At 42.2% G+C, this 23,906-nt stretch overlaps 1 protein-coding gene across 1 annotated transcript in view; it reads right to left on the bottom strand.

Moving 5' to 3' along the window:
- Positions 1-23,906, bottom strand: part of LOC144685914 (myosin-IIIb) — a 174,377-nt gene that overhangs the window by 74,993 nt on the left and 75,478 nt on the right. Inside the window, exons 7-13 of the mRNA XM_078550934.1 lie at positions 22,394-22,496; positions 17,145-17,270; positions 13,991-14,099; positions 11,019-11,138; positions 10,251-10,351; positions 2,068-2,154; positions 1,903-1,968 (exon numbers count right to left, since the gene is read on the bottom strand). Coding sequence (XP_078407060.1) covers positions 1,903-1,968; positions 2,068-2,154; positions 10,251-10,351; positions 11,019-11,138; positions 13,991-14,099; positions 17,145-17,270; positions 22,394-22,496 — 712 coding nt within the window. The remainder of the gene's footprint in view (positions 1-1,902; positions 1,969-2,067; positions 2,155-10,250; positions 10,352-11,018; positions 11,139-13,990; positions 14,100-17,144; positions 17,271-22,393; positions 22,497-23,906) is intronic.

Here is a 23,906-nt window from a genome sequence, read left to right on the forward strand (position 1 = left end):
AATGTGCTTATGATATTCCAATAAGAATCATCATAAAAAGAACAAGATCGAAGGGTTAGGCACTACAGTCAAGTGGGGGGGCACCAGGAAGGGTCAGCCTGACTCACAGAACTACAATTCACATCGACAGGACAAGCCACTTGGGAGGATTGCGAGTTATAAGTCAAATCCGAGGGGTATTGGGGCTGAGGTCTTAAAGTAACTCCAAGTGTAACAACCAAATCCTTGGGAGGGGTGGGGGGGTTGGGTTTGAACAGAGGAAATTTTGGGTAGAAATGTGGGATTTTGCTGTTTCAGTAAAGGCTTTTCTAATAAGTTGTTAGGAAAATATAATAATTTTCATAATGATATTGGAATTTATTGTAATGTCTGTGTGTGTGGGACTTAATTGAATTAAAGACAGCTGGTCTGAAGGCTTTGATGTATCAGAAGAGCAGTTAGGTTTGAAATTGTAAATAGGTAAACGCGGCTGAAGTTTTAGAATGTGAGGTGTAAAGGGAAAATTTGAATTTTTGGATAAATCCGAGTTTTAGCCAGAAGAAGCTAAACAGTGTGTTTATTTTTACTATGAAAGATTTTTATTAATAGAAAAGTATAGTTGAAAAGACATATTGGAACAATGGGATGTACATTAAAAAGGGAGAAAACTGTATACAAGGACATGAGGTTATGTGTGAGAGAAAGGCGTTCCAAGATCTAACAAGTGTGAAAAGCCTCCCGCCTCTCAGCCTCAAGTTGCTGTCTACACGAACTGAAGTTAAGAACACTCACTTTGAATTCGACTGTTCAGGATATCATGTTACATTGTCTGGGTCTTTTAAAATCTGTGTTTTACTGTTGCCTTAACGGAGGTGTAACTGGGAGTTAGATTAACTAGGGGGCTAGGAGTTATCATAGTAGTAATTTGTAAACCTATGTGTGTGCTTGAAATCATTTTTTTTATTAATAAAGGTTTAATTTAGTTTCGTAAGAAACCTAAAAGACTCGGTGGTCTTATTACAACTGAATTCTAGGCACGCATCTCGAAATAAATACAAATTGTAAAATAGTTGTGGCAGTCATTTTAAGTTCCCCTCTGGGGTTTGAACAGCTCGGCATTTACCATCTGCTGTACCATAAAGTCGTGGTGACTTTGTGTGTTTAGGTGGGAGCCGAGATTAAATCGTGAAGGATTTAAATTGGACTAACCAACTGAGGTGTTGTGTGGTGCCTTTTACACTAGTTTCGAGGTCTTTGTATTATGGAGCTAGGAGGTTTTTTTTTTTAAATAAACAAGGAGTTTGTGGTTGAGCCAAACCTTATGTCTGTGCTATTTTGTCCTTAAGTCAAGAACCATCCATAAGGGGGAAATGAGAGTGGGAACCTCTTGCACCTTGTTCTGAGACTGTGATCCCGTGTTCTAGGTTCCCCATCCAGGGGAAACATCTACCCTGTCAAGGCCTCAAGAATTTCATATGTTAAGTTAGATCATTCTTCATTCTTCTGAACTCTAGGGAATATAGGCTAGGTATACTCAATCTCTCTTCAGGAGACAATCCCCTCATCCTGGGAACCAGTCTAGTTGCATTCCCTCCAGGACAAGTACATCCTTTCTTAGGTAAGGAAACCAAAACTGGATGCAGTATTCCAGGTGTGGCCTAGCTCACCAGTGCCTGCATAATTGTAGTAAGACTTTACTCCAATCCCTTTTTAACAAAAACAAATATTTCATCGACCTGAGGCGTTAATACTGCTTCTCTCACCACAGCTGTACCTGGCCTGCTGAATATTTCCAGCATTTTGTTTTTTATTTCTGATTTCCAGCATCTGCAGCGCTTTGCTCTAGAACAATTCTCGTTTTTTTGTTTCTAAAACATTACTGGCAGGCTACAATCCTGCTCTCGTCACAGCTCAGTTCCTCACCTGTGGAAATGCACTTTGTTCATCCAATAGGGAAAACATACCAAGTGGTTTTGCTAAAAAGAGATCCTATAGAGAGAAAGTTATACACATGAATAAAACAGAAAGAAAAAAAATAATAATCCAATAAAGCTAACCAGAATTGTAAATGCCATCTTTTTTTTTTACCAGTATTGCCTTGTTGTCCTTAAAGGTAATAGTTTCCCACTCAATTCCTTCTTGCTTGTACTCATTTTGCTGCATTAAAAATATGTGCTGCAGGTATGAAAAAAAAAATTGTATGTGGGTTTTTCATTTAAAAGGAAAACTAAGGAAATATAATTGATACATACAGAATACAGAAAACAATGGCAACTGTAACTAGTCACTTTTATAGAGCCACATTTCATATTCCTAACCAATATCTCATACAAAGAATTGAGTTATGGGGCACAGAATTGACCTGTGTACTCGTGTATTCTGGCTACTGAATTGTAAACCTACAAGGAAATGATATTGTCAAGATCAATTAGGCATCAGAGCTGACGAAGTGGACCAACAATCACCAGAAAGTAGACTAGGGAGGCTAACCAGAATTGGGTGGAATTCAAAGGCCAGAGAAATGTCCTACAATCAGGCAGGCGTCAACCAGTACCAATGATCACAGTCTATAATGTTGTGCACCTTGGGTTGGCCTCTGTGTCCCCAGATCAGAGCCAAGACCCTTATATTAGTTGCACAAAACGTTTGAGCACTTAAAAATTATGGGTTAGAGGCAGGGTGCACAGAACATGCTGATCAAATAATTTAGACAAGCATACAGAGGTTTGTGGTCAATATTCCCCTTACATCTGACTAGACTTCAGCCTGTTCATTGCAGCCCTGTGCAAAAATCTGTTTCATCATTGTTTCTAAATCCATCATGGCCTTGTTTCTCCATTGCTCTCTAACCTCCTCCAGCCCCGAAACCCCCCATATCTCTCCTAAGCTTTGGCCTCTTGTGTAATCCCCACCAATGCACCATTGCTGCCTTCAGTTGCTGAATCCTCAAACTCCAGATTCTCTAAGACCCTTCCCCCTCCTCTCTCAAAATCCCTGCCTCCTTGACTAGTTTTGTTTGCATTAATATCTTCTTTGGCTATGACCCTTTATTTTTGATAACACCTTTGTGAGGCATTTTAGGAAGGATAGTTTTTCTACATTGACTGTGCAATATAAATGCTATATAATTGTTGTTCCTGGTGTTAGTATGACAGACCAAGAATGTTGGGAAGGGCCAAGTCAAACTGCCTCAAACTGGAACATTCCTTGTTCCAGTCCTACTCAGGCCCCCTCCCACAACTCTTTCTCCAGTACATCGATGACTGCTTCGGTGCTGCTTCATGCTCTCGTCTGGACCTGGAAAAATTTATTAATTTTGCTTCCAATTTCCACCCCTCCATCATTTTCACATGTTTCATCTCTGACACTTCCCTTCCTTGACCTCTCTGTCTCAATTTCTGGTGATAGACTATTCATCAATATTCATTACAAGCCTACCGACTCCCACAGCTACCTCGACTACAGCTCCTCACACCCCGCTTCCTGTAAGGACTCCATCCCATTCTCTCAGTTCCTTCGCCTCCGTCGCATCTGTTCTGATGATGCCACTTTCAAAAACAGTTCCTCTGACATGTCTTCCTTCTTCCTTAACTGAGGTTTTCCACCCACGGTGGTTGACAGGGCCCTCAACCATGTCTGGCCCATCTCCCGCACATCCGCCCTCACACCTTCCTCTCCCTCCCAGTCCCCCTTGTCCTCACTTATCATCCCACCAGTCTCCGCGTTCAAAGGATCATCCTCCGCCATTTCTGCCAACTCCAGCATATTGACACCACCAAACACATCTTCCCTTCACCCCCCCACCCCCGGCGGCTTTACGCAAGGATCGTTCCCTCCGGGACACCTTGGTCCACTCTTCCATCACCCCCTACACCTCAACCCCCTCCCACGGCACCTTCCCATGCAACCGCAGAAGGTGCAACACCTGTCCCTTTACTTATCCCCTCTTCACCGTCCAAGGGCCCAAACGCTTCTTTCAAGTGAAGCAGCATTTCACTTGCACTTCCCTCAATTTAGTCTACTGCATTCGCTGCTCCCAATGCCATCTTTCTCTACACTGGAGACACCAAACGCAGGTTGGGTGACCGCTTTGCGGAACACCTTCGGTCTGTCCGCAAGCATGACCCAGACCTCCCTGTCGCTTGCCATTTTAACACTCCACCCTGCTCTCATGCCCACATGTCTGTCCTTGGCCTGCTGCAATGTTCCAGTGAAGTTCAACGCAAACCGGAGGAACAGCACCTCATCTTCCGATTAGGCACTTTACAGCCTTCCGGACTTAACATTGAGCTCAACAACTTCAGATCAACTCTCTCCTCCATCCCCACCCCCTTTCTGATCCCCCTTTTTCCAATAATTTATATTTTTTAAAATATATTTTTCTTTTCCCACCAATTTTAAAATTTATTTCGATCTATCATTTTATCTCTACCTTTTAGCCCATTTCCAACCCTTCCCCCCCACCCCACCCCCACTAGGGCCATCCGTCACTTGCTCGTCCTGCATGCTACCCTTAATGTCACCATTATTACATTCCTTAGATAATGTCACCACCGTCAACACCCCTTTGTCCTTTTGTCTATGACATCTTTGGCAATCTCTTCTTTGCCTCCACCTATCACTGGCCCTCTATCCAGCTCTACCTGTCCCACCCCCCTCAACCAGCTTATATTTCACCTCATTTCTACATTTCCTTAGCTCTGATGAAGAGTCATACGGACTCGAAATGTTAACTGTATTCCTCTCCGCAGATGCTGTCAGACCTGCTGAGTTTTTCTAGCTATTTTTGTTTTTGTTTCAGATTTCCAGCATCTGCAGTATTTTGCTTTTATCTTTGCCTCATTCACTTCTCTTCTCTTGCATACCTTCCTGAACGGGCTATCTTCACCAAATTTGCTTCCTTCATGCTTGGTCCACCTACCACAGCAAAAAAATTCTATTCATTCACCAATATGGTCCTTGCCATCCACAAAATGTCGGCCTGGATTTTGCATTGAAAATAACAGTGAGGTTAACAGCGCTCAGTTGTCATGGAGTAAATTAGACAGCAAATCCACTCTTGCGCAGTTAAAACATGGAAACCTGGAAGCTGCTCCTGCCACCCTATTCCCGCACAAGCTGTGCTACACTGATAGGCTCAGCATTGAAATTCACGTAAGGGTGTGAAGTTGCTACACTCATTCATGGAGTGGGAGTATCACTGGCAGCGCCAGCATTTATTGCCCATCCCTAACTGCCCTTAAGGTGGTGGGGAAAAGTTACTCACTAAACATAGCGGAGAAAGTTAGAACTGGCGCATTTGGTTGTAAATGAATTTTTCATAGCATGATAAGTCATAATTACTCGCAAACAAACTCGCTGGCACAGGGCATTTAGTTTGACGAGTGCAAGATCTCATACCTACAGAATTATTTATTCAAATGTATAACACTAAAATTATTATTTTTTTTAAAAACGACTTCTTTATCTCTGAATCTCAAATTTATTCCCCCCGTTTTACTTTCTGCACATGATTTAAATCTCAGAATCATACAACTCAGAAGGAAGCCTTGAGGCCTGTGCTGGCTCTTTGAAGGAGCATTCGTGCTTAGATCCACTTCCTTCATTTTTGTTCACAACCCTGCAAGTTCCTCATCCTCGAGTCCTATCCAACTCCCTTTTAAAATTATATATGGAATCAGCTTTCACCATCTTTTCAGATAGAGCATCCCAGTTCCCAACAACTCAGTGAAAACATTTCTCCTCAGGTCCGCTCTAGATTTTTTTCCAAGAATTTTGAAACCATGACCTCTAGTTATTGACCCATTTGCCAGAGGGAATACTTTTCCCCCTATTTTTTCCCCAAAAACCTTCCATCATCATGAAAACCTCTATTAGGCCACCTCTTATTCTTCTGTGTTCGAAGAATAAGAGTCCCAACTTTTCCAACCTCTCCTCGGGCTGCATTTTTAATGGGGCGCCATGGCCTTTGCACCCCAAGCTAAAGGGTTGGGAGTGGGCGGGGGGGTGAGGTATCCTGCCCACAATCCTGGCAGCTGCCCAGCAACAATTTAAAGCTGGGAGCATCATTATTTGGTTGGAGGCAGGACCTCCATCTCTCTCTTGGGGAGAGGCCAGGTGAGAATGACCTTAGATGGGGGAGTGCCTCAGATGGGCCCGGGGGGTCCCAAAGGAGGTCCCCACCCTTGTCCGACACTAGCATGCGCAGAGAAATCTGCCAGACTTCCCGCATGGCGTGGGCCTCCCTCCTGCAGCGGGTAATATACTGGTGGTGGTGGGATGAGGCTCTTAAGTGGCTATTAATTGCCCATTTAAGGCCCTCAAATAGGCCCAACGGCAGGGGGGGGGGGGGGGGGGAGCTGCTGAGTTGCCTGACACCTCCATGCCAGCCTTTAAAATTTTAGATAGGTCGGAGGTGGAGAGGTAGATAGCAGGAAAGCCACCCACTGGGTTTTACTTGCCTTCAAATTCACTGACAGGGAGCGAAAAATCCACCCGCTGATAACTGAAGTCCTCATCCTTGCTAACATTCTGGTAAACCTCCACTGTGCCCCTTCTAAGGTCCTCACATCTTTCCTTAAATTTGGTACCAGGAATTGCCCACAATACTCCAGCCTTTTAAAAAATTTATTCTTTCACAGGATGTGGTTGTTGCTGGCAAGGCCCATCCCTAAGCACCCTTGAACTGAGTGGCTTGCTAGGCTATTTCAGTGGGCAGTGGGTCTGGCCATGTAGACCAGGCCAGGTAAACGCAACAGATTTATTTTCCTATAGAACATTAGTGAAGCAGATAGGTTTTTTTTTTAGAACAATCAATGATAGTTTCATGGCTACCATTACTGAGACTAGCATTATATTCCCAGATTTTATTAATTTAAGTTAAATTCCACCACCTATCATGGTGGGATTTAAACTCATGTCCCCAGAGCATTGGCCTGGCTTTTGGATTACCAGTCCACCATCCACCTTTGGAGCTGAGGCTTAACTAGTGATTAAAGTTCCAGATGATCATTTTGCTTTTATTTATAAGCTTAAAAAGCCCATTTGCTTTTCTACCCACCTCATCAACTTGCCATGCCACCTTTAAGAGCCTGGGTATGTGGACATGCGCTCTTCTATACTTTGACCCTGTAAAAGTTTTATTCTCCCCCATCCTGGTTGTTATCCTCGATAATGCCATATCTTCGCTCTCTCAAGTTCAATGGGTGCAGATCTCAATGAAACTAGTTTACCCATACATCTCCAGCTCTGGCTGGACCACATCAGGCATTATTGAGCCTCACTCTCCTCCAGTAAAACTATTTGCCACGCCAGGAAATCCTGGACATGAAAAAAAAGCTACTTTTCTCCATTACCAACTGATTCCTTAAATCCATATCTGCCCTAAAGTTTTCTACCAGTTGGTCATGACCAGGTAACCCATTGTCTCTGACTCTCAGTGTTGGGTTCAATCGTACTCCAGGGCTTGAGCACAAAAATCAAGGCTGACACTTCAGTGCAATACTGAGGGAGTGCTGCACTGTTGGAAGTGTCGCCTTTCAGATGAGAAGTTAAACCAAGGCCCCATCTGCCTTCTCAGGTAGATGTAAAAGATCCCATTGTACTATTTCAAAGAAGAGCAGGAAAGATATCAAGTTTTTCTTTTTGCTACTGGGTTTTCCTTGCCTCATACCTTGGTCTGTTATAGACCAACTGACACGAGATTAATTGCCATGACTACCCAATGACTCGAATAACGTTGCATCATGCAACTACCAGTACAGAGAAAGTAAACTAGGTGGCCCTTGTTGTTTCTTATTGAGCAATTTCCATGTTCTCCCAGGACCTTCCCACATGTAAGGCTGTCACATTACACCCACTGTGCACAGCCACTGGGTTATGGAAAGTGGAAAAGCTTGACCTGAATTTCAGTTCACTTTAATTGGCCAAGTTTGCTGATGTTACAACAGTGGACACACTCCCCGCACAGGGAGCTGATGTGCCTGTGACATCACAGCCAGCAACATCCCAGGTAGCTGCGAAGATGGTGCTGATCAAACTTAGCCCGAAAAGAACACTGTTTTCACTGCCTCCCACTCAGGGCCCCATCCCTGACCCCTCACCGCCTCCTGCTCGCCACCTCAATCGCCCCCCTTCCTGCTGCCTCTCCTTTGTTCCCCCCCCAACCCCACTTGTTGCTCCTCCCCAAGACCTTGCAGCCTCGTTTGTGGCGAGTGGGGTTGGGACCAGGGCAGTGAGCAGTAGGCACAAAACAGGGGCCTGGAGCGGGGCGACGAGGGGCTGGGGGCAAAGCTAGGCGAGGGGCCAGAAGCAAGGGCCTGGGAGCATGGGGTGGGTTTGGAGAGGGAGGCAGGAGGAAAACATCAACTAGTCAATGAACAAGGGACACACAACAATAATATCAGTGATGGGAGGAACTACACATGCAACTTTGAACAGAGTGGGTGCCATGTTTGGTGCCATGAGTTACAATCTTTCAATTTACTGGAGAGTTGTGGCGCCGATTTATAAGCCTAGCTTTACAGGCATGAGATGAAACAACAGGTCTTGCCAATGACCTTGAAAAAAAAGCTGCCCTAATGATCTAGTGATCTCTTTGGTGTGGATTTCCTCTCTCCTGACGCAGTTTAAGCCCAGCATCAAGTCAACTGGGTGCCTCGACATGCAGTAGCAGTGATGTCAAAAAGAAGGTAAGCAGCCAATCACACTGTGGGTGTACCTACACCACTTGGACTGCAACGGTTCAAGAAGGCAGCTAACCACCACCACCTTCTCAAGGGCGACTAGGGAAAGGCAATAAATGTTAGTCCAGCCAGCAAAGTCCACATCCCGTGAATGAATAAATTTAAAAAACACATAGCAAACCAGGAAGTGAAATTTTCATACAGCAAAATAAGTGATGATTGTATCAGAGAAGCTAAAGTAAAGATAAACAAACTATTTTTGTATCATAATGGAGAAACTTGACATTCGCTAAATATAAGGTTAGCTTCTCAGCCAGTGAGAATATTTAGCAGCAATTATGAAGTTACCACACCATTGTAAACTCATTCATAAGATCATAAGAAATAGGAGCAGGAATAGGCCTCAAGCCTGCTCTGCCATTCAATAAAATCATGGCTGAACTGATTATGGCCTTAACTCCAATTTCCTGCCTGCCTCCTATGACCCTTGAGTTCCTTGTCGAACAAAAGCTCAGACCTGAATATATTCAATGACCACTGCTTTCTGTGAAAGAGAATTCCAAACACTAACAATCCTCTGAGAAGAAATTCCTCTTCATCTCCATCTTAAATGGGAGACCCCCTTATTTTTAAATTGTGCAGCCTAGTTCTAGATTCGCTCATGAGTGGAAACATCCTCCCAGCATCTATCCTGTCAAGCCGCCTCACAATCTTCTAGGTTTCAATAAGATCACCACCCAGTTTTCTAAATTCTGATGAGTATAGGTCCAACCTGCTCAATCTTTCTTCAGAAGGCAACTCCTTTATCCCAGGAATCAGTCTACTGAACCATCTCTGTACTGCTTCCAATACAAGTATTCAACAAGGTATAACCTTCAAGGGTTTTTGCAACAAGACTAATGGTGTAAGGGTATGTGTTCTAATCAATCCCATTGATTTCTATTGGTTGCAGGCTAGGATGCTCCCACTGTGCCTTCTCTAGAAAAGCATAGAATCACTGACAGCAGCTCAGGCAATTTCTCCATTTTCACTATCGCAAAACCTGGGTCATAATGGCAGCTATTTTTATAGGTGCAATGCAAACAAGCCAAATGCCTTACTACAAGTTTATGATGGTAAAATTAATATCTTCTATCATAACGTTCAGTGAAACTGTTTCTTCCCATCCTTGCCCTCCACCGTGTAATACTTTCTCGCATCTATTTCTGGAATTTTTACAAACTGCAATACTTGATTTATTTTTACCAAGTGAAATGATACATTTGCTAAGCTTTTTTGCATTCATGTAAAATAAAGGAGCCTTTAGTGAAAACTATAGAAATATTCCTGCTAACCACAGTATTATAGAAAGAGAGGCAGTAGTTTCCCACAAATAACTCAGAATAAAGCAGCAAATCACTAACTCCTTTTTCAAAACTTTATAACCCATTTCGTTGATCTACTTGCAGTCTGACATAAGCAGTTTAATTTTATATAACATACGGGAATAACTGGGAGAAAGTAACTGTAGATTTTTCATATTTTATGAGTTATGTAAAACCTAATGCTTACCCTAGTAATTGCATTTTAAAATTTAGGTTTACTTACATGATTGAAGAAATACTGAAGCTGTTCATTTGCCAAATTAATACACATCTGTTCGTATCTGTTCACTGCAAAGTTCTCAAATCCAAAAATGTCTAGTATACCTAAAAAAAAAATTCAATCGCACATTTTGCAACCAATAATAATTTATTCAAATGTAGGGAGATGTTTGTGTTAGGTCGAATCAACAGAAGAAACAACAAATGCTCGTGTCCAATTACAATGTCACTTTTCCCAAAATCAAAAGAGCAAAATATTCAAAGTGGGAACTTTTAGAGTACCGGCACTAAAAGGCAAACAATGATATTTACAATGGGCTGGACAGGGTCAACTGCACGTGCTTTTATTCTTTTACGGGATCTGGGCATTGCTTGTTAGACCAGAATTTATTGCCCATCCCTAATTGCCTTTGCGAAGGTGGTGGACCGCTGTAGTTCATGTGTTGTAGGTACAGTGTTGTTAGGAAAGGAGCTACTTTGCAGTGGTTTGATACAACTGAGTGGCTTGCTAGGCCACTTTAAAGTCAACCACATTGCTTGGGTCTGGAGTCACATTTAAGCCAGACCAGGTGAGGACAGCAGATTTCCTTTCCTAAAAGGACATTAGTGAACCAGATGGGTTTTTATGACAATCGACAATGGTTTCATGGCCACCCTGAAATGTAGCAAATCCATTGACTGGTGCACCAGCAGCAGAAAAGATAGAACCATCTTTCTTTGTACAGCTTAACTCACATGATTTAGACAGATGAAGAGATACTGTATTACATACCTATCTCCTGTAGTTCTACAGGATCCATGTCCTCCTTTGGAGCCAGAAGCTGGTTGATTTTGCTGACTATCCAACCAAAAACTCGGCCATAAGCAACCTTAGCAATAGAATCCCTGGCATCTATAATATTTAAAACAAAATCAGAAAGAGACATTGCATGCCCTTGGCATGTCCCAGGGAGATAATGGCCTGGTATCACTCCCCTTTACTCACTGCTACCATTATCCCCAGCCAGTCAGTCATGGTCTGTACTTCATTCCCTCACTGATCATTCTGTGACCTTCAAGGATATCACAGATACATCAAGAGCGAATCATTCAGTAACAGCTTATATTTAAATAGCACTTTTAATGCAAGGTGCTTCACAGGGGCATTACAAAAAAAACTGACACCAAACCACATAAGGAAACGCCAGAGCAGATGACCAAAAGCTTGGTCAAACAGGTGGGATTTGAAGGAGTGTCTCAAAGGAGGCAAATGAGATAGAGAGGTGGAGAGGTTTAGGGAGGGAAGTTCAGAGCTTAGGGCCCAGGTAGTTGAAGGTACAACCACCAACGGTGGAATGATTAGAATCTGCGATGCACAACAGACCAGAATCAGAGAAGCAGAGATATCTCAGAGGATTGTGGGACGAAGAGATTAAAGAGATAGGGAGAGGTGAGGCCATGGATTTGTAAATGAAGATGAGAATTTAAAAATTGAGGCACTGCTCAATTGGGAGTCAGTGTCGGTCAGTGAATACGAGTACAGAGGTAATGGGTGAATGGGGCTTCGTGCAAGTTAGTACACAAATGACTAATTTTTGGATGCACTCAAGTTTACAGAGAATAGAAAGCAGGAGACTGGCCAGGAGTGCACTAGAATAATCAAGTCTCAAGATAACGAAGGCATTGATGAGTACTAAATATTGATGGATCCTGTTTTCATCTTAAATTTGATATTGCTCTGTAAATTCAAAATTAATTTATTCTGTTTCATGAATCTTTAACTGTGCAATGATTTGAAAGTTTAACTGTGCAATGATTTGAAAGAGGTTAGTAAGGTGGAGAAAAGATGAAAATAATTTTATATCCAATAAATACAAGTTTCCGCACTAATTCTCTACCCTCCTTTCACAAAACCAACAATTCATGCTGAGGGGTGGAGGCACCTTGGGGAAACTACTTTTGAAAAATGTATTTGTTCTTTGGGTATGGGTAATGCCAGCAAGATCACATTTATTTTCCACCCTCAGTTATCCTAAGATGGTCCTGGAGTCCTAAGACTCCTGGATTGTCCTGGAGTCTCCAGAAATTGAAGGTTAATCTCCAGGATACTCCTGCAAACAACCCGGGGAAAAAAACCATAGAAGTCTAAAAAGTGCTTTTTAAAAAATTTTCTTTGAACATTTTTATTTGTTATAAAAAATAATGCAGATGGGATAAAAAAAAGTTTGACAGTCGAGCATCATCCAATTGGGTAATGAAAGAGTCTGTTTGTTTGCTAATTGGTGTGAGAAGGGGTTGCAGAGCCAGGATAGACATATCAATGACTAATGACAGGAGTCTGCCGTGGGTAGTTGAAGATAGCAGCTCATGTGATGAAACATCCAGGAAGACATCCAACAAGAGTTGCCAACCCTGAACCCGACTGTACTCAATTCCTCAGGGTTTCTGCCCCTTTGGCAGCCAGGCCTGAAGCCAATTGGGTCCCGTGCTCTTGAATTTGCTGCCTAAACGCTTCGGCACGCACCCTCACCCTCCCAAATCCCTCGGCTCCTTTAAAGCCCTTCTTAAAATTCGGCTTTTGACCAAGCCACTCCTTACTATAACCTTCTTTGATGCAGCATCTATTAATGTTTGCTTATGTCAGTGAAGCAATGTGTTGCTTCCTGTGTTAAGTACACTAAATAAATGCAATTGATGCAGAGGGTTTGAGGGAGGGTACTGCTTTCCTTGCATCTGTAGTTGTTTCAAACCAGTTACATTTCTTCTTCCAGTTCTGATGAAAGGTCATTGAATAGAAATGTCAACTTGGCCTGACCTGCTGGGTGTTTCCAGCATTTTCTGTTTTTAATGTCAGACTTCCAGCATCCACAGTTTGCTTTTGTTTTGTGAAGTTGTCAAAGTAACTTTGGTAAATTGCTGCAGTGCATTAAGATAGGAAAGCTCCCTGCCACAATGTGCCAGTTGTAATGGGAGTGGATATGAACTTTAGTTTTTTTTATTTGTTCATAGGATGTGGGCACTGCTGGCTAGGCCAGCATTTATTGCCCATCCCTAATTGCCCTCGAGGCGGTGGTGGTGAGCTGCCTTCTTGAACCACTGCAGTTCATGTTGTAGGAACAGCCACAGTGCTGTTAGGGAGGGAGTTCCAGGATTTTGACCCAGCAACAGTAAGTCAAAGGTGCCAATAAAAGGAATTGTTCTGTCCTCAAGGGGTTTCATGCCAAGTGTTCTGGCGTGCAATGAGTATTCAGTCGCACTCCTGGCTTGAGCCGAACTATGATCGAGAGGCTTTGAAGGGTCAGGCGGTGAATCGCTGGTTGCAAAATGCCCAGCTAGCAGTGAACACTGGCAGGCTACTTGTCCAAAGAGGCAGGGCAGCGATCACAACAGGTAAGGCTGTTCTTTTCCTCAATAAAAGCTTATTTGTGTACATTTGCCAGAGAGAGTTGCTGAAGAGCACACAGCAATATTAGTTTTATCCTCTCCCTCACACAAGGTTAACTTATCTGAGGTCAGTTCACTCAACACAGGCCAATGATTGAACCCAAGTCTTTTGCTATTCTGTACGGCTCACATTCTACATTGGCCAGTGAATTAAATAATTGAGTAGGCGGCAGCAGCTTTTCAAATGTAAACTTATTCAACCATCCAGTTCAAGAATATACTAGACTGTGAGACATCAAGAAGCCTACAATTAAATTGCAGTTCTCTCCTGCTGGAAACCCTCGCTGTCAAATACGGCCAGATTAAATAGTTTGTTCCTACCTTCTGCTTGCTGTTTGCTGTGGTACCGTTGAATGGATTCTCCTCGAGTTACCGCCATTGTACAAATCAAACACTTTAATAGCTCTTCCTCCTCAACACCAAACTGACCCTGTTGAATTTAACAGTAATGAGTACCGTCCAGGGCAGCCAGATCAAATACAATAGGAATTAATTCCACTCAGTAACAGCATTAAAATGTCAGCAGTTACCGGCATATAGCATCATTTCCATGTTCACTACACAACATTCTACAGTTAAATCTTTATTATCCAGCATGCGCTGGGAATGGGTGGTGCCGGTTGACGAAAAATGCTGGTTAACGGAGAGTTCCGTTTACCAATGGAATACAGCACAATACTTGAAGCATGAACTAACAGGCAAGTAAAGAACAGTATTCTTTTTACTTCTAATCTTCAATAGTACATTAAAACATAAATTTAAGTATAAAATGATAAAGTCTACAGGTATGGGTTCCAGATAACATTGCAATCACTTCTGGTTGATAAAGTGATCATTTGTATTCGGGGAAACATCAGAAATTCCAGTTAGTAGAGAATTCCAACTGGCAGAGTGTCAGATAACACAAAGTTTTCTGTATGTTCCTTCTCCCTACTTTTTATACATAATGTATTAAAATTCTTGTGTGCAGCAAGCATTCCCCATTAACATGCTATGTAAACATCTCAACAGGAATTGCAAAGTTAATACCATCAACATGTACCACTTGGCAACTCCATACAGACTTTTCACCTCATCACCCAACTGCTGTCCATGTTCTGGCAACAATCGGACACTCCCATTCCTATGCTTCCCTTGTCAACTTCCTTCTGAAAATAATCATTTACTGAGTTTTAAAAAATAGATTTTAATTGCTTCTTTTAATTACTTTTATTTATCTTGAATTTTCATCCTGATCCTGCTAGCATAGAGCCTATATTTGTGACTTTAAATGGCTGGCCTCCCAGTTGCTGTTTCAGAGCATTTTTTGTTTTTTTCTAGGAAGATGGTCCTTGAGCACAATAGGGGAGTGCGAGGCAGAGGGATACATACAGGTGGCTATTCCAACAATCTCCTGGCCAGCCTGCTATCTTGCACTCTTTGTAAATTTGAGTTCATCCAAAATTCTGCTGCCCATATCTTAGCTCACACCAATTATCATTCATCCATCACATCTCTACTTGCTGACTACATTGAACTATTACCAATTTTAAAATTATTTCCTGGTTTTCAAATTGCTTCCTGTTTTCACTTCTCAATATCTTTATAATTTCCTCCAGCCCTGGAGCCTTCCGTGATCCCTGCTCTCTTTCAAATCTGTTTTTCATTGCTCTACCGTTAATGGTCATGCCTTCATCTGCCCAGGCCCCAAGCTCTGAAATTTCCTCCCTCAACCCCTCTGTCTCCTTTCCTCCCTCTCTCCTTTAACATGTTCCTTAAAATCCACAGCTTTTACAAACCTGTGCTAACATCTCATTAGCATCAGATTTTGATTGATAACACCCTTATGAAGTATCTTGGGATGTTTTGCTACCTAAGAGGTGCTAAATAAATGCACATTGTTCTGGGTGTGGTAGAAAGAAGAAAGGTTGTTCTGTTACCTAAAATAATGCTATGCAAATAGATTATGATCAGTGGCGTATTATACATGGACACAAAGTATCAGTGGCTTATAGCATTCCTAGCTAATGGAGGGCTTGAGAAAATTCATTTTTAAAAAATTCCACATGTCCTGAGTAATCACTTTGGTAAGGTCATTGTATTTTTGTTGTGTTTTTGATCTTTGTTGCACTTGCCATGGCGCCAGTAAGGTGCGAGTATAAATCCATTACACTGAATGCTTCAATACACTGCGTTCATTTGTGAAACTCTTTTATACAGCTCACTAGATAATGACTATGTAATTACTGAAGTTAAAGGAGGAGTTGGAAAAGTCATGCAAAGTTGCAAAGAGAATGATGGAAGTCATTTGCAGTTGAAGTGCCAATCTACAGAAATGGTGTGCAAGTGTTATGCTATGCTTGGCTAGATAAAAAATAGCTAGTTTGTTTTACAGCCCGTTTAACTATGACAAGGAAATTGACCATTGTTTTGCTATCATGTCAAAAATACAGCACGGTTATTTTGTTAGCAGTGTAAAAAGAAACACTGATCAAAACCCATCCCCTTCCCACCCTGACAACTGTTTCAAAGAACCTTAATCAACAACCTGAACAGAGTTTTGAAAATTAACTAAATTAATAATTCAAAAAAAAAACAGGCCTTGGATTTGCTGCTGCCCTTGATGATTACTGAGAACAGGCACTAAGGGCAGGTGGGTGAGCGATTTTTTCTGTCAATACTGACATGCTGAGAGAATATTTGTTTGATAAATTTGTTTTTTGTTCAGGTTTTGGTAGTGGTCTTTATCTTTTTAGTACAGTGAGAATAAAACTCAAGTCCAGATTGCAGAAAAGCAAACTAATGGTAGTTTTGAGGAATGTGGATTTTGGGACTGTAGGTGAATGGGGAACAGGAGGCCTGGTGAGATGAAGTATTTTTGATGAGCTGGTCACAGACCTCTGGAACAGGTGGTCACTGACTCTTCTCCTCTTCCTGCTCTTGTTGCTGCCCCGGTGTTGGTAAAAGCTCGTCCCTCGGGGGGGTTATGAAGCATGCAGATGTCAACAAATCTGGATACCCACTCGGGGGGTGTACTGCAAAATTCGTCTGCAATGGTACAAGCAACAGAAGTGCTGCTGGAACATGGCAATTGTTTGCTTGATAATGGCCCTAGTGGCAACATTGTCCATGTTGTAAATCTGCTCTGCATAATATGCTGAATGTGCTCACAACCTACCAAAAGTATGAACTGAAGTAGAAAACGTGAGAGATATTTTGATTTCAATGCAGTAAGGATGAAGAATGTGGATGTCTGCTCATTTCTGAAAACTTGGAGCATTGATTATGTAAGAGCAAAGTTTTAGAGACAGAATCACTTCATATGCTTCAGAGATGCTGTGTTTTCATTTTCATATTTCCAAGATTTGTAACATATGTGAACAGCTAATGGGTTACTGTAAAACTGCAACCACTGTCCTTGCACATGACGGAAATTCACATGCCTTTAGCTTCTTTGTTTTAGTTTGGCTGAATTACATATTGAATGGATACGTACTGCTGCAGCTTTGAGCCATCCTTTAGACTGATCTGTCACTTTAAGGATTCCGCTGTCTTGGGGCTCATAAATTATATTGCCAAGTGATAGGATTCCTGCCAGTATTGTCATCATGTCAACCTGTTCCTATAAACAAAAATAAAGATAAAACAAGAGTTGGATTGTTTTTAAAAATGCACAATGGTACAGGGCTACTACCACCATTCCACCGTCACAAAACAAGATATATTTTAAATAGTCCTGTGGTCAGTTCTAATACACATTGGCATTGACTTTAATACCCTGTATAAAATAAAGCATGGTGACAATTAATCTTTTAAATGCCTATTATAATCGCTCTTTATGCTGCAATAATGAAAGAAACATGTGTTTTCAATAGATCTTCAGTTTGATAAACATTTAATACACTCCAGTGCCAAGGCCAATTTAATGCTTTAGGAAACTGTGGACATAGGAAAAGGCAATTTGAGCCAACAAACCAGTGTCTTTCTGGTTTCACAATTAAATAATCAAACACTTGGTCCCATATCAATCTATTTCCTCTTTCTACACAAACCAACAAGATGTCCCTTAGACAAGTTATTTAAATAGGTTCAACAGCTGCAGATAGAAATCACAATAATCTTCAATGGGTGTGGACTACTGAGGGAGGGGGGGAGCATTCAATTCACTTCCTTCCTTCTCTGCTCTTCTTACAAAGTTAATCTTCAAAGTGAAGAAACTATTTATTTTAAGCATTTGTCCCATTGTGGGTAGAGAGTTTCATTAACTAGATTTTAATCACAACTCAGCTTGTGAAAATTACATCCAAGTACATCGAGCACAATAAACAAAAATTATTGCCCTGTATTGCTAAACTTCACCTCTTGTAATCCAAAAATCACTTAACTAAAATATGTTAATTCCATCCTTTAAAATAAAAAAAATTTCTATTCTCTGTTTCATTTAAAATTCCTTAATTCAAAATTTCTCTGCTGTGTGTAGCAGAACACAAGCCCACCCATTTTTTTAACAAAAACAAAAATACCTGGAAAAACTCAGCAGGTCTGGCAGCACCTGCGGAGAGGAACATAGTTAACGTTTCGAGTCCGAATGACCCTTCAACAGAACTAAGTAAAAATAGAAGTGAGGTGAAATATAAGCTGGTTTAAGGGTCGGGGGGGGGAACAAGTAGAGCTGGATAGAGGGCCAGTGATAGGTGGAGATAACCAAAAGATGTCACAGACAAAAGGACAAGGAGGTGTTGAAGGTGGTGATATTATCTAAGGAATGTGCTGATTAAGGGTAGAAAGCAGGACAAGCAAGATACAGATAGCCCTAGTGGGGGTGGGGTGGGGTGAAAGAATTAAAAAAGGCTAAAATGTAGAGATAAAACAATGGATGGAAATACATTTAAAAATAATGAAAATAGGTGGGAAAAGAAAAATCTATATAAATTATTGGGGGAAAAAAGGGGGAGATCAGAAAGAGGGTGGGGATGGGGGAGAGAGTTCATGATCTAAAATTGTTGAACTCAATATTCAGTCCGGAAGGCTGTAAAGTGCCTAGTCGGAAGATGAGGTGCTGTTCCTCCAGTTTGCGTTGAGCTTCACTGGAACAATGCAGCAGGCCAAGGATGGACATGTGGGCATGAAAGCAGGGTGGAGTGTTGAAATGGCAAGCGACAGGGAGGTCTGGGTAATGCTTGCGGACAGACTGAAGGTGTTCTGCAAAGCGGTCACCCAGTCTGCGTTTGGTCTCTCCAATGTAGAGGAAACCGCATTGGGAGCAACGAATGCAGTAGACTAAATTGAGGGAAGTGCAAGTGAAATGCTGCTTCACTTGAAAGGAGTGTTTGGGCCCTTGGACGGTGAGGAGAGGGGAAGTAAAGAGGCAGGTGTTGCACCTTCTGCAGTTGCATGGGAAGGTGCCGTGGGAGGGGGTTGAGGTTTAGGGGGTGATGGAGGAGTGGACCAGGGTGTCCCGGAGGGAACGATCCCTGCGGAATGTCGCCAGGGGGATGTGTTTGGTGGTGGCATCATGCTGGAGTTGGCGGACATGGCGGAGGATGAATGCGGAGGCTGGTGGGGTGATAAGTGAGGACAAGGGGGACCCTATCATGTTTCTGGGAGGGAGAGGAAGGTGTGAGGGTGGATGCGCGGGAGATGGGCCGGACACGGTTAAGGGCCATGTCAACCACCGTGGGTGGAAAACCTCGGTTAAGGAAGAAGGAAGACATGTCAGAGGAATTGTTTTTGAAAGTGGCATCATCAGAACGGATGTGACGGAGGCGAAGGAACTGAGAGAATGAGATGGACAGGAAGCGGGGTGTGAGGAGCTGTAGTCGAGGTAGCTGTGGGAGTCAGTAGGTTTGTAATGGATATTGGTCATTTGCCCACCCATTTCTTTCACTGTTTTACATCTAGATGATCATGCTTTGGATTGTTTTCATAACCTTTCTCCTCTCATATGGCCGTTAGCCAGACCAGGGAGAACTGGCTGGCAACTTGGGTGGTGGTGCGTTGTTGGGGGGGTAGGCTGCCACTCTCCCACTCTCACCCATTGGATTAAAGTACCCTCAATAGGTCATTCAGATGTCACACAACTGGTCTTCCGCTCTTCAGGGCTACAATGAAAGTTGAGGGTGCGGATGTTGGGGTCACGGATGTTGGGGTCGGGGGGGGTTGTGGAGCGAGGGGGGTGATCTGTTGCCATCATACCCGAGCATCCCACTGGGTGTCAGCCCAGTATTCAGATATCAGAATTTTATCTCTGCACCCTGAGGCCTTCTGGAATGGAGCTTCAACTCAACCCCCTAAACCCAACTGACAGAAACAACACTGAACTTAAGCCTGCAAATGCATGAAGTACAGCAAGCACTTATTATAATTAAGCTGTTTTAAAACAAAAACTTAAGTCATGAATTGGAAAACAATCAGATGTACATCTACAATGTCTCATCTGGTGATTTCTGATTTTTGACTTTAGCGCGCATACTCTCTACTGGCTGCAACATTTTCCATCAGTGGGAGGTAAATTAATATTGGGGAATTAGACATCCCAGACTGCTCTAGCGCACCTAAACCAAAAGGACAATAAGAAACTTTGGAAGTAACCTGGGGGGGATGGGGTTCCTTTATTCCCCACCCCTCTCTCAGTCTAAAACTGGTACACAATTCAGGGGTCTTACCTGGGTACCAGGAATGAGGAGAAAACAAGTGTGTAAAACATAATTTTAATATGGGGGCAAACAAAAGATGGCAACATTACACAACGTCGAGTGCTTTTGACACATGTCAAATAATCATTCAAGTACTGGCTGGCTGTCCAATCCGGACAGACACCAATCAAATGTGTCTTTTTTTCCCAAAATCTATTCAGAGGTATTGAACATTTTTGGCAATGGATATTTGTGGAAAATAAGTCAGGCTTCTAAAATATGCCATAGGTTTTCCACTTTAATATTATTTTGAAACCAAAGGATTGCTTAAAAACTATGACCAGAAAGGTCCCCCCGTTGGGGGGTGGGGGGTTGTGCGGGGGCAGGCACGAACCCGATCGGCGCCCCGCCGCCATTTTACGTGCGCGGGCCAATTAAGGCCCGCCCAGCGTGACGCTCACCCGGAGATGCTGAGCGCTCCCTGTGTGGGCGGGGGGAGGGGATGCCCTGAGAGGTTCCCTGTGCTCTTCCACGCATGCGCACGAAAGAGCGCAGAGATCTCCCCGAGGCACAGAGGTGCCTCAGGGGGATTTGTTTCAGTGCTAAAGTTTTAAATAAAGGTTTTTTAACACTTTTAAAACATGTCCCCTCATGTGACACTATCACATGAGCTGAGACATGTCAAAGGATAAATGTATAAATTTTTATTAAATTTTAAAACACTTCACGAAACCTCATCCCGCCCGTGGATGAGGTTTCATGAAAAACGGGAAGGCCGCCTGGACTCTTCGCCTGCCCGCCAACCTTAAGGTTGCATGGGCAGCTCATTAAATTGAATTAATTAAATAGGCCTTTGACAGTTTGGCGGGCGCATGCGCTGCTGACTCGGCTGCACACCCGCCGAACTGAAAATCTAAATGACGCGCGGTGTCGTTGGGACGCCAAATTCTTACCTATAAGAATATGGATGTTTAAAATTCACACTCTAGTATTTTCATGTTCTGAATACATTTCAATAGTGGCTTGCAAATCAAAGCCACATCATTATCATCAGCACATGTTTTAGGAGTGAAGGTACACTGTATCCCTGAGGTACAGGTGCTTTCACTTAAAAAAAAATCATTCAAGATAGAGTGGATAGGAAGGCCCTATCCCCCTTGGTCGAGGGTCCGTAACCAGAGGTCATAGATTTAGGGTTAAGTGATTGGTGGTTTAGAGGGAATTTGGTGGAAAATTTGTTCATCCAGAGGATGGTGAGGATTTGGAACTCACTGCCTGAAAGGATTGTAAAGGCAGAAACCCTCAATATTTAAAAGGTGCCTGGGTATGCACTTGAAGTGCCATAACCTACAAGGTACTGGACCAAGAATTGGAAAGTGGGATTAGATTGGATGGCTATTATTCAGCCAGTGTGGACATGATGGGCCGAATGGCCTCCTTCTGCGCTGTGAATCTGTGTTTCCATTTGAATGAGGTATACAAGATTGTATGACAGGTTTAAATAGGGTAGGCAAAGAAAAACTGTTCTCATTAGCTATGGTACAAAGACTAGGAAACATAGATTTAAAGTTTCAGGCAAGAGATACAGAGGGGATGCGAGGAAGAACTTTTTTTACACAGCAAGTGTTAATAACTGCTTACAATGATGGTGGAAGTAGAGTGTCAGTGATTTCAAAAGGAAATCGGATGGATAACTTTAGGATAAACTTGCATGGCTACGGAGATACAGTGGGGGAATGGGACTGACTGGCTTACTATACAGAGAGCCAACATGGACAAATGGTCTCCTTCTATTCCATTATGACTCTATGACATTCACTGTCAAATATTTACATTACTTTTGACATAGCCTTTACTCATTTCTCCTAACATCTCTTCATATTTTGCAATCCATTCCGCTGTAAACCAGCTCAAGAGCATTTTTTAACGTATTAGGTAAATGTAAATTGCCATTGGGGAGACACCAATTACGAAAACAGATCTCAAAATACATACAGAAAGCACCACAATATCTCTGATTTAGATGCATTTAATTCCTTTGGCCCTAAAATATACACATTTCAATAATCGAGCACCAGTTCTGAAGTTTCTGGAAATGCAGCTCATTTACCTGCTCCAGAAAGCCAACCATATCCAGGGCATTACATACTTCATGATATTTCTTGTTCCATTGCTGGACGGTTTCATCAGTACCATATTTGTGATTCAAGTACCTAGAAAAGTTTGGGTTGGGGTACAATGGTAGGAAGGAAAGAAAGTTAAACTACAGATCATTTCCATATTGCACCTTGTGCTATTCACATATCAGTTCAATTAAAAGTGCATGATAAAGCCTTTCAATATACTTTTGACCAAAAGAATGGTGCACTTTACAGCAAACAAGAACAAGAGGAAATACAGTAATACACCTCTGGGAAAACAGAAGCAAATAAAATAGAATGTAGGCTTCAGGAGCATATTTAAAAGGCTTTAGATTACTTTCCAAATAAACAAAGAAAGTGGAACACATGAACATAGGAAGTGTCTGGAAACTTCAACTGAATCATAGTTATTTTGAATCTTCAATTTTATACACAATTTGGTCCAAGTGTCAAGGATAGGAAGGTCCAATCCATTGCTAATGGTGATTCTTAAAGAAATTGTTGAGAGAATAATCAATGAAGAACAATGAAACGATTGATTCATCACATTCACATGAACTGATAACAAGGCCCATGTTGTTCACTGAGGAGTTGAGTGCAATGAACTCTTCATTCAAAGGCAGCGACTTAGCTTCCATAGACAACCTTCTTCTTGGCATTTCTTCGCAGACAGAGATTTTTAGGAAGGTTGTATTTTTCATTGAAAAATGCAAATGCAATAGGCTCTTAAAAAGATTAACTGTTGTGGTTTGGTGAGGTACTGATTGAGGTATTGGTCTTATTCCAGGACACCAGGAAGAGAATATTTCACGTAATTGGCATCCCCCACCAGCTGCTACTAACTGGCTGTCCGACACTTGATTGGATGCGCAGCAACAGTGGGGCATGAGCAAGTAGACCCCTCAGTTTCCTTTCCCTCTCCCTCACCCCACCAAGAAATGTAAAATCCAGCCCAATGTGTGCCACACTATATGCAAGCCTGTTAATTACGTCGATTGTGCTCAGTGGACCATTGTATTTTAGTGCCAATAAGTTAGTGAGGATGTGGTAATAAGAACTCTGCATGACCATCAGGGAGCTTTAACAACTTTTGCCTTTACCATTAAAACCACTTCCTTAAAAATAAGGAACACAGTTTCCTTCAAGAAAAGAAGTTGCAGGTAACAAACAAACTTCAGCAATAAACTCAATTTCTACTCAAATAAAGTGGGGCAACCTAACAAACTATCTGTTGACGACCCCCAACAACTTAAGCTGTGCTACAGGATCCCTTTCAGATTCAGACTCCAATTCCTTCAAAACTGGCCAAATCATTGAGTCATGCCTCAAAATATTAACACTGGAATTTTAAGCAATAATGGAAAAAAACTCTAAACTGCTACATTAGCTAGGATGGGACATGTGCCTCTGAGAGGTCTATTTGAATAATAACCTACAATTTGACAGTAAGAACTAAGTAAAGTCAATGTGTGATGAACTGCT

Source organism: Cetorhinus maximus, chromosome 1 (genome assembly GCF_964194155.1).
Source record: "Cetorhinus maximus chromosome 1, sCetMax3.hap1.1, whole genome shotgun sequence".
Lineage (NCBI taxonomy): Eukaryota > Metazoa > Chordata > Chondrichthyes > Lamniformes > Cetorhinidae > Cetorhinus > Cetorhinus maximus.